The sequence below is a fragment of the Lolium perenne genome, chromosome 3 (genome assembly GCF_019359855.2).
Source record: "Lolium perenne isolate Kyuss_39 chromosome 3, Kyuss_2.0, whole genome shotgun sequence".
NCBI lineage: Eukaryota > Viridiplantae > Streptophyta > Magnoliopsida > Poales > Poaceae > Lolium > Lolium perenne.
Window position 1 is genome coordinate 45,012,723 of NC_067246.2, and position 11,508 is coordinate 45,024,230.

Consider the following 11,508-nt stretch of genomic DNA (forward strand, 5'->3'; position numbering starts at 1 on the left):
CACGTGCCACGACTGCGGCTACCGCCGCCGCCTGTTGATTGGGGCACGGATGGCCAACGAGCTACACACAGTGCAATAGGAGTTCGACATTTTCATCCGCCTCATCCCACTCATCCATCATCACCTTGGTCCACAGTTCTGCAAATAGTCGTCATGTCAAGGTACCTATGTTTCACATTCTAGTTCGTTTACCGAATAGATTTGTCCATATCAAAATTTGAAGCATATGATGTCTATCCAAACGACATCTTAATGTAATCTCCCTTGTACTATGAATAGATCGCTAACTATAATCCGAACTTAATGAGAACTGAGTTTTCCGGGCATGTCTCCATTGCCAAATTCTTTTCCGTCAATTTGCAATGTCGAATTTGTGTGTTTTTGTCTAGGACAAAGAAAACCAGCAACACATTTATGGTATTAATCCAAGACTATCCTAATGCAATTTCAGGTCCCAGGAACAACGGATTTAAGTGGGGATAAATTTGATATAAATCGCCCTGTTCGCACCATGCAACCAAGTCCAAAACTCATGTCAGTTCGCGCAACCGTGTTTTGAAGTCAGGAATCCAGGGAGGACAACTGCATTGCAGAATTACTTGAGTGAGGATAAATCACTTCAACAACATAATAAGGTAACCATCTTATCATTCGCAATTTAACTGTTAAATACGGATTGAATCTGACATGCTGCAAAAACGTGAAATATTACATGCTGGTTACTGAAAGTCCGAAATACACACATGAGGATAGCTCAGTTATTCCACTAAATTATGGTACTGTGTTCTCCATGTTTTGTGGCACAGGGTAGGTTTCAGATGAAACAAAAGGCTTTGGTGGTATCTGTAGATTTCGCAACCTCCCTGTTAACATATTTACCACATTTGTCATTGAGGGCCGGTTCTTTGGGTTCCACTGGATGCACCACAGTGCCACGATGGCCAGCTGTCTCATCTTTACTTTCTCTTCCTCCGTCAGTTCCCTTGTAAGTACTGAGTCCTGGCCAGTGGTTACTTTCTCATAGATCCACTCCGGGAGGTAAACCTCATTCTGGCTGTCAAGACCTTGGTCTGAGTTCCTCCTTCCACTCACCATTTCCAACACTAGCATACCAAAACTATATACATCTGACTTGTAGGATACGCCCCCAAAGTTACGAGAATATAGCTCTGGTGCAATGTATCCCATAGTACCTCTTGCTGCAGTTAATGTGACAATACTTTGATCCCTAGCACACAGTTTTGCAAGGCCAAAGTCTGAGATCTTCGGGGCGAAGTTGTAGTCCAGCAAGATGTTGTGTGGCTTGATGTCAAAGTGAAGGATGCGCTGGTTGCATCCTTGGTGCAGGTACTCCATTCCTCTGGCGATGCCCAATGCAATGTCTAGCATTTTTTCAGGTACTAGGAGATCTTGAAAAACTTTAGAATCATGCGAGAATATGTATTTCTCCAGCGAATCATTAGGCATGAATTCATAGAGAAGAGCCCGTCTCGTCCCCTCAGAGCAAAAGCCCACGAGGCGAACAATATTGGCATGGTGGATTAGTCCGATGGTTGCAACTTCATTGATGAATACTTCTCCCTCTCCTGTAGAGTTCTCCAACACCTTGACTGCTACAGGCACTCCATTTGGTAGCTCGCCTTTATATACGCTTCCAAATCCTCCCTGCCCTACTTTTACCTTAAATCGTCTGGCTATCTTCTTAACTTCAGAGAAGGTGTATCTCGTGGGTTTTGACGTGCCATATGTTTTGAGAAACATTTCAACTTTCAAATGTATCTCTTTGTTATAATTTGTCTTCAGTGAAAGATACAGTGCAGTGGCCACTATCAAGAGAAGAACAATTAATGTGGCCACTGATGATGTTGCTGGATAAACAGAGAGCATGAAATTAGCAAATTGCACAACACAAGATCTGTACATGGTCATTTATCCACCGCAAGGAGAACACGCAGGTCATGACTTGTGTGTGCAACCATTTGAAGTAGTTGCATGAAATTTATAAGACTAGTGCGTTTGGAATAGGACATCATGTTGATGCGAAGGCGCTTCAGGTTGGTATCTTTTTTTAGATGGTTGATTCATGTATCGACCTTATGTGAGACCCTTGAGATGTAATCTCTTGTAAACAAAATTCAATAATAATTAAATAAAAAAGCTATATGCATTAATTGATGCAGAGGCTTCTCTTTTTCGAAAAAATGAAATTAACATATTGTATTAGCATTGGAAACAATTACCTACTGATTGTAACGGGGATAAGACGTGGATGTTATATCCATATTACAGAAATTAATGAAATCTGGTGTTTCGAACTATATTTTTGGCTCTGCTTGTTATTGTCTTTCGTTTGGCTGAATAATTATGGTGGCCTCATGTTGACTGAGTTTATAATAAACGTTGGTTGTGTGCATCTGCAAATGTTGGGAGATGATTTCTTCCATTTTCTAAAAATTTCAAGTTGTGAGTATTGGGAAGCTTCATTTTCTATGTTTATTATTCTTTTGAAATAGAGAGCAATATATGGGCTGTAGTAATACCTGCAATGACTTTGATGCGTGAACCTGCAAATAGAAAAAAAAAGTGAGAATTGGTTGTTGATTTAGGAAGACAAAACGTAACTGTACTTTTTAAAAAGCTTGGTAGTTGCTCAAACGGTTTATAGGTTAAAAATCTTTCAGACTGCAACAACTCGAATTGTAGCATGGGCAAATTCTGGTAAAAAAAACTTCAAGGTGAAATGAAATTTAAACCAGTTCAGAAAATAAATGGGATGCGACTCATATTGTGCTACTGGCCAGTTAGAAACTATACCACGCGGCATGCAGAATGTTTGATTCCTTTGCGAGCTGAATGCGCACCGTCCCCCCTTGTGTTCACAGTCATAGCACTCCCGCAGATTTTCCCATCCGAGTTTCATCTCTGCTGATTCGATGATTCTTTCTACAAGTGAATTGAGCGTAGTACGTGACCAGTCTACATCACGCGGACAGGGTAACCGGACTAGGCCGTCTGAGACGACCTCACAGCTCAATGGAAGATCTGTCATGGGTAGATAACTAGGCAACAAATACGATAAGTGAGTTGCGTTACTAAGGCAGGAGATTGGCCCAGCAGCATCAATGCTTGGCGTTAATTCTCGCGAGCAGCATACAAGGGTTGCGTACATCTCATAATATATGTCACAAAGGGCCTCGTGCGTGTGCTCTTCATTGGCGACTTGAATTGGGATGGTTTTGGAGATAAGTTTCTGCAGTGGACAGGGAGACAAGGCTGCAAGCGGGACGAGTTTAATGACAGCATGGCTGTAATATATGTCGATTACTTTGCATGGGCCAAGAAGTGGGTGAACTAGGATGGTGTCTTTGCCGGAGCACACTAACTCCATGCAGGGCCTGCCGCATGATGTATTGCTGGCCTCGAGCCGGAAAGGAAACCTAATCTCTGGGCCATGTTTGCTGCACTTGGACGGAGGACAGTACCTGAAAAAATCTTGATCGTCCCACGCCATGGCCAAGCCTGTTCCGTGGTTGATAAGAGAAAGTAGGAAGGCTGTGACAAGGAGTTTGCACATCTTGCAGTACTAAGATGGACAGGTTGAGAAGATATGAAGGCGAGCAAGGCGCTGCACGTATATAGAAGAAAAAGGCATCACATGTGGCAATCTACTGTGAAGTAGTCTAGTAGCCTATACTAGTATGGTAATGGTCTGATAGCGGCATGCTTTAATTGTGGTGGACGAATTCCAACTGCGCATCCAAGTGCGACTGAAGACTGGCTAGCGTCCATGATTTAGTACGCCATGGAACTAGTGGACAGTATGTAAATTCCACTGCCGTGATTGCCTTCTCACTTCTGACAGATACGTTAATTATTGTGGTCGAATACTAGTCGTACATGCTGCAGTGATTTGAGTGTGACCCATGACTATATAATCCACGATTTACTACTACGTAGAAATAGTCAAATAGGGCACTGCTTGGGAATTCTGGTACTGTAACTGCCACCTCAGGGAAGTACGTACCATGCACCAACGAGTGTGTTAATTGTTCTAACTGCAGCTAATATTCAAAGTCGTGCTGTACTGATAGCTATATATGTGTACAGAGGTCTAACTCTACTGTATTGTGGTAGCTACCGCTTTCAAATATCCCTTTACTGTGTAGATGGCACAGGCCAGGGGGGAAATTGTCCCTTTCCATTTTCTATAGACCAATATTTTTTTTCCTACAGCCAATAGTGCACCAATCATATAAGGCCTGCGTATTGTAAATAAGTAGTAATTTTCTCCAAACCTAGGATATCAATCTGCGAAGCTGTCATGGCTTACACTGGTGCATTTCATTGTTCCATTGCCTTTCAAGCCTTTATGGTCCTATTTGTGCTTTCAGTTTTTGCAGCAGATGTCAAGGGAGGAGATGGATGCCCGCATTTCTCTTGCAGTCATCTCCGACATGTCCGGTCTCCTTTCCGCCGGCGAGGTGATCCACGTGAGTGCGGCTCTCAATCACATGAGCTGGTTTGCAGCGATAGTAAGGCTAAAATTCTCATCAGCAATACAGCATACTATGTGGCTACCATCAACTACACCAGTTCGTCTTTCTGGGTTTTGAACACCAACTTGGATACAAACAGCAGCTGCCCTCTTCCTTCCTACTCTTTCCCATGGAAGGGAATAACTAATTCAGATGGCTTTGTGGATTTCTATACTTCCGCCTCTTGGGCATGCTTTGTTAATTGTTCGCGAGCAATAGCGAATAATAGTTGGTACAAATCTGTTGCTTTGCCTGAGTGCAAAGAATTCACATGTTTATGTCCTGGCTGGCTTGTATTCGTGCAAGATCGAATATCTCCAACCTTCTTGTCGACTCTTGAACATGATTCCCTTTGGTGCGGAATCGTTTATCTCCAACCTAGAGCCACAGCATGCAAGTTATGGTGATATCATGGAATTCATAAGGATGGGATTTACAGTCAAGTTTCCTTTTCATCTTAGTAGACGTTTCTCGAGGGTTGAGATTATCGACAAATGCGTGAACAACTCAACAAGGTGAGTCCATTTCTTCCCCTAATTTGGTTTTTTATAATTGTATATAAGAATTGTGTGCCGTTATCATAAATCATTTTCTCTACAATTCTGGCTTGCAGCTACTTCAAGAAGGTCATCTCTGATCCAATAGTGATGCACTGGTTTCCTGCTATTTTCTTTACGGGAAATCAATTCATAAGCTGTTTATATCTTTATTATGCTCATGGTTACCCAATATCACATGAGCTATATTTGAGTTCTGAAACCATAATATATTCTATTGATGTCCTCAAGTTCCTTTTTGGTATGTGATAATTGCCTACCTTTAACCATCACCTTAGCAATCATACCTACATTATGTGGCTGGCCAACTTATGCATGTTTGTCGACTTGTTTGGGAAGGTCTCTGCAGATTTGTCTTGGCACCCTTGGCTGTATTAATATTCCTTGCCCACAAGTACTGGAAAACAAGGATCATAATTGATGCAGTTGAAAAGTTCCTCCGGATGCAACAAATGATCGGCCCAGTAAGGTACGCCTACACAGACATCACTGCAATCACCGGCCATTTCAGAGATAAATTGGGCCAAGGGGGCTACGGCTCCGTGTACAAGGGAGTGCTACTCCCAGGCGATGTTCATGTCGCGGTCAAGATGCTAGAGGGTAACTCCAATTGTAATGGAGAAGATTTCATCAGTGAGGTCTCCACACTCGGCAGGATTCACCATGTCAATGTGGTTCGTTTAGTGGGGTTCTGCTCCGAGGAAATGAGGAGGGCGCTAGTCTATGAGTACATGCCTGAAGGTTCTCTTGACAAGTACATTTTTTCCGCCGAGAAGATTTTCTCTTGGGACAAGCTCATTGAGATTGCTTTGGGCATTGCCAGGGGGATCAACTACCTCCACCAGGGATGCGAGATGCAAATTGTACACTTTGACATCAAGCCACACAACATTCTTCTTGATGGAAATTTTGTCCCCAAAGTTGCTGATTTCGGTCTCGCCAAACTATACCCGAAGAATAATAGTTTTGTTCCACTGAGTGTCCTACGGGGAACTGTCGGGTACATAGCTCCTGAGATGATATCCCGAAGCTTTGGCATCATATCGAGCAAATCCGATGTTTACAGCTTCGGGATGTTGCTGCTGGAGATGGCTGGTGGACGTAGGAACTCTGACCCAAATGCAGCGAACTCGAGTCAGGCATACTATCCGTCATGGGTGTATGACAGGCTAAAGAAGCAAGAAGAGGAAGATGAGATATCTTCTGCAGCGGCTGAGATGCATGACCTGCAGGTCGCGATGGAGAGCAGCAGCTCCTCCTTGCTGCTGACCAGACAGAGCGCCATGGGCCAGCGCGAGGCTGCGTTGGGGAGCAGCAGCTCCCCCTTACGGCTGACCAGCCAGTGTCACGTGGGCCGGCGAGTGGCGTCTCCCTGCCTGGGGCCGTCGCCGATAGGGTGCTTCGGCTGGAGATGGTGGTGCCGCGCGAGGGGAAGGGCGGGAGCTCGGAGGCGGTAGCTACGGTGGGGTCGGAGCCCACCGTCGCTGCTATAGCTCCAAGCTCGCCCCCCCTAGCCACGACGCCAAGGTCTCCGACGGTGACCACTGGGAGGGTGTCTACTCCGACCTCGCCTTCCCCGGTGGTCACTCCTCTTCGTCAACCGCTACACGCCACGCCGTCTCGCCGCAGCATGCGGCAAGTGACGGCTACAGATGGGGCGTTGGCCTCAGACGAGGATTCGTTGTCCAGGGCAATGAGGCGCAAGGCGGCCTCTAACTTGGACTCGACAGGTTCAGAACCATCCTCCAAGTCTTTTCTTAATTTTTCTACACAATCTATATCTGCGAAGTTGAATAGTGTAGGTGTTTCTTTGGGTTCTTCTGTGGGTACGGTCAATGTGTCGGCTAATGCTTTGAGACATATGGAGTTTGATCGATTAAAACTCACTCCTAAGGTTTCTAGTAAGCCGGATATCTCACCTGTAGATGAGGATGAGCTGTATTCCGATACAGATGGTCAGCTCCTTTCTCATCTAGTTGGAGAGGTATCTGAGGTGGGTTTGGATGAGGCGGTGCTTAACTCAGTCTATGATCTGAAAGCTTCCAGCCAAAAATCTAAATCTTCCTCCACAAAAAAGACTGCTAGACCCTCTAAGAAGGCTAAGGTGTCAAAATCAACTGTTGTTTCCTAATGAATGGCATGTTTAAAAACAGCAGAGGTCTTCGAGACTTGGCTAAACACTTGCACATTGCAGAATGCATTAGTGATCATTCTTTAGATTTTATTGCTATCTCAGAGACCGGTAGAAGGGATTTCTCAAGAAGTTTGCTCCAACGCCTTTCTGGCGGGGTGGACTTTACTTGGGTCTCCCGACCACCGCGGGGTCGTTCTGGGGGCATGTTAATTGGGGTCCGTGACTCCTCCATGGAAGTGTTGCATATTTCGGGTGGAGACTATCATATAAAGCTCCATATCCGCAATAGGACCGACAATTTCGTGTGGAGTTTGGTCTTTCATGTTCAATGCTGTCATCGATAGTCTGGACTTGAGAGAGGTTACAATGTGTGGCAGGCAATTCACTTGGGCAAATTCCCTTTCGCCTACTACATATGAGAAGTTGGATCGCGTACTAATGGATTCTGAATGGGAATTGAAATACCCTATGGTTTCTGTACGCGCTTTACCTCGTATTGAGTCTTTATCGGATCATGCTCCCATTCTAATCACCACTGGCAATCATAGGCCTTTGAGCAAACGTCCGTTCAAATTTGAACTTGGATGGCTCAACAGGGAAGGATTTGTCGATCTGGTGAGGACAGTATGGGAGAAACCGGTTGCTGGCCTTGACCCTATTCAAAGGTGGAATAACAAATTACGCGCTACGCGTAGATACCTTGGAGGATGGGCAAGACACATGACTGGGCAGCTAAAAAATGAGAAGCTCCAATTGTCTTCAATTATAGATGATATTGAGGCTCTAGCGGAGGTGAGACCACTAACTACACATGAAATTGAACTGAAAAGTCAATCAAATGCAAAGTTAGCTGGGATTCTCCGTGAGGAGGAACTCAAGTGGTATCAACGATCGAAAGCTCAATTTCTTCTGGAGGGAGATTCGAATACAAGATACTTCCATAGTGTAGCCAATGGCAGACACAGGAAGAAACTTATTCATTCTTTAGTACAAGAAGAGGGCACTATCGAAGGTCACGAGCGGCTCAAATCTTATATTACAAATTATTACAAAGGCCTGTTTGGTGAACCTGAGGAATGTAATCTGTCAATGGATGAGAACCGGATAGATGACATACCTCAAGTTTCTGCCGAGGAAAATGCTTTTCTTACCGCCCCATATTCGGAGGAGGAAGTAAAGAAAGCAATTTTCCAAATGGAGCACAACAAAGCGCCAGGTCCGGATGGTTTCCCAGCAGAGTTTTATCGTACATTCTGGGGACATAATCAAAAAGGACATGATGGATCTTTTTGCAGTGCTTCATGTGGGCCAACTAGAGCTCTTCCGTATAAATTTCGGAGAGATCATTTTATTGCCTAAGGTTAATGAGGCTGAAAGGATTCAACAATATAGGCCGATTTGCCTTCTTAATGTTTGTTTCAAGATTTTTACAAAAGCAGCTACTATTAGGCTTAATTCTGTAGCCGACCACGTGGTTCGCCCTACTCAAACGGCGTTCATGCAAGGAAGATATATCCTCGATGGGGTTGTTACCTTGCATGAAACAGTTCATGAGTTACATCGTAAAAAGATGAGTGGTGTTATCCTAAAGATCGACTTCGAAAAGGCCTATGATAAAGTTAAGTGGTCTTTCCTTCAGCAAACCCTCAGAATGAAAGGTTTTTCTGAGGAGTGGCGAGCTCAAATTCATAACTTTGTTTTTGGAGGAAGTGTCGCCATTAAAGTCAATGATGACGTTGGTAGATATTTTCAAACAAAAAAAAGTTTAAGGCAAGGTGATCCGCTATCCCCTATTCTGTTTAATATTGTGGCGGATATGCTTGCGATCATGATAGAGCGTGCTAAAGCAGATGGGCAAATTGAAGGAGTGGTTCCCCATCTCGTGGATGGTGGATTGTCTATCCTTCAATACGCCGATGATACGATTCTCTTTATGGAACATGACCTCGATAAAGCAAGAAATATGAAGCTGATCTTATCAGCTTTCGAGCAACTATCGGGATTGAAGATTAATTTCCATAAAAGTGAATTATTTTGTTTCGGTGAGGCCCAAGACGATGCAAACCTTTATGCCGAACTATTTGGCTGCGGGTTGGGCCAGTTTCCTATCTCATACTTAGGTATCCCGATTCATTTCCGGAGACTTACGTTGGCAGAATGGAAACATGTCGAGGAAAGATTGCAAAAACGGTTAAGTAGTTGGAAAGGTAAATTGCTATCCCTAGGTGGAAGATTGGTACTCATTAATTCAGTATTAACCAATATGGTACTGTATATGATATCATTCTTCCAAATCCCAAAAGGTGTCTTGCGTCGCTTAGATTATTTGCGATCAAGATTTTTTTGGCAAGGGGATAGCGAAAAAAAGAAATACCGGCTTACTAAGTGGGGAGTTGTTTGTCGGCCGAAAGATCAAGGAGGGCTCGGTGTTCATGACCTTCAGGTTAAGAACAGGGCCCTGCTTGGGAAGTGGCTGGCTAAACTACTCAACGAAGAAGGGGTGTGGCAAACCATTTTGAAGAGAAAGTATGTTGGTTCAAAGGCAATATCCCAGGTCTCATGGAAACCCGGGATTCACACTTTTGGGCTGGCCTGATGGCGACGAAGAGATACTTCTTCCCATTTGGATCTTTCTTGATCAATGATGGGACACAAATAAGATTTTGGGAGGATAAATGGCTTGGAGATTACCCTCTCCGACAACAATATCCAGCCTTATATAATATTGTGCGTCATAAAGGTGATACCTTATCCAAGGTAATGGAGTCTTCTCCACCTAATATGACGTTCAGAAGAAATCTTAATGGACAAAGGCTAGCATCATGGAATACCCTATTGCAGCGTTTGGAAGCTATCCAGCTGACAAATGGGCCAGATGTTTTTAGATGGAATCTAAATGAGAATGGAATATTCTCAGTTGAATCCATGTATACGGCCTTGATCCAACCCGTCGAGCCGGTATCTAATAATAAGCTAATTTGGAAGATGAAGATACCTCTGAAGACTAAGGTCTTTGCTTGGTATCTTCGTCGGGGGGTCATTCTTACTAAAGACAACCTTGCTAAACGCAACTGGCAAGGAAGTAAATCGTGTGTTTTTTGTCATCAAGATGAGACAATCAAACACTTATTCTTCCAGTGCCGGTTTGCAAAGTCTATATGGTCAATCATCCAAATGAGTTCTACCTTATATCCACCACGTAGCGTTCCCAATATCTTTGGTAATTGGCTTAATGGGGTGGACCATAGGTACAAAACACTTATTAGGGTGGGAGCGATTGCTGTTATTTGGTCGCTGTGGCTATGTAGAAATGACAAGGTTTTTAATAACAAAAATGCTAATCTTTTGCAGGTTGTCTACCGGTGCACCAGTTTGCTCCGTTCATGGTCGTTGCTGCAGCGTATGGAGGACCGCGACCTCTTTACGGAGGTGTGTACACGGTTGGAGGACACGGCGAAGGATTTTATTTCCCTACATGGGTGGCGGCATAGTCTCAGGATTGCTCCACCGATACCTTAGTATTCCAGGCTGCGTCCTGCGTTCTTCTTTTCGTTTGGTCAAACATGGAATTGTCTGCTGTTTGTGTTGCGGCTGTGTGCATCTTAGCTATGCAGAGGCCGGGTGTAATACTTAAACCTTTTAAGTAATGAAATCGCCCTTTATCGAAAAAAAATGAGCTGGAGAGGAAGTTGTGTCTTGTTGGGCTTTGCTGCATCCAGATGAAGTCCCATGATCGGCCGACGATGAGCGACGTCATAGACATGCTTCAAGGCGGTGTCAATGGCTTGGAGGTGCCTTCCAGGCCATTTTTCTGCGATGATGAGGATACCGACATAGCAGATTCTTACCATTTCTTCTCGGAGCTTACTGCAATCTCCGAGGAGGAGGTGAGCGAAGAGATACATACATGCAACTGATTTAATTATTCCGAGGAGGCGATCCACTTATTTAGCTTTGAAACATTCAAAGTTATGGTGTTTGTTGTTCGGAGTCAGAAATAATCTTTCCATGTTTCTCTCTATACTTTGTAATACCTATGCAGAAACTTTGTAATACCTATGTTAGAACTTCTTATTCCATGATTTTATGCAAATCATTTGCTTGCTTTTACTTTGGACACAATACGGAGTAGCGCTAAGGCTTCAGGAAACATGTTATTTTTCTGTGATCTTATATTCAGCTTGTACTGGTATTTGTCTTCTATGAGAAGCCGAGACGAGAGCAAATCATTTTTGTTGTAGAGCTTCTACTGTCGATAGAGCTTCTCTACCGTCCGCATTCC

The 11,508-nt window shown here is 43.9% G+C and overlaps 1 protein-coding gene and 1 pseudogene across 1 annotated transcript; one reads left to right on the top strand and one right to left on the bottom strand.

Moving 5' to 3' along the window:
- Positions 1-635: 635 nt before the first annotated feature.
- LOC127341413 (rust resistance kinase Lr10-like) lies at positions 636-3,574 on the bottom strand. Its single transcript, XM_071827909.1, has 3 exons — positions 2,815-3,574; positions 2,541-2,564; positions 636-1,868 (listed from the first exon to the last, which is right to left on the bottom strand). Exons 1-3 carry the CDS (start codon positions 3,572-3,574, stop codon positions 772-774), a joined length of 1,881 nt encoding a protein of 626 aa, XP_071684010.1. The 3' UTR covers positions 636-771.
- A 747-nt stretch (positions 3,575-4,321) lies between these two features.
- LOC127341417 (LEAF RUST 10 DISEASE-RESISTANCE LOCUS RECEPTOR-LIKE PROTEIN KINASE-like 2.4) lies at positions 4,322-11,280 on the top strand (annotated as a pseudogene).
- The last annotated feature ends 228 nt before the right edge of the window (positions 11,281-11,508 follow it).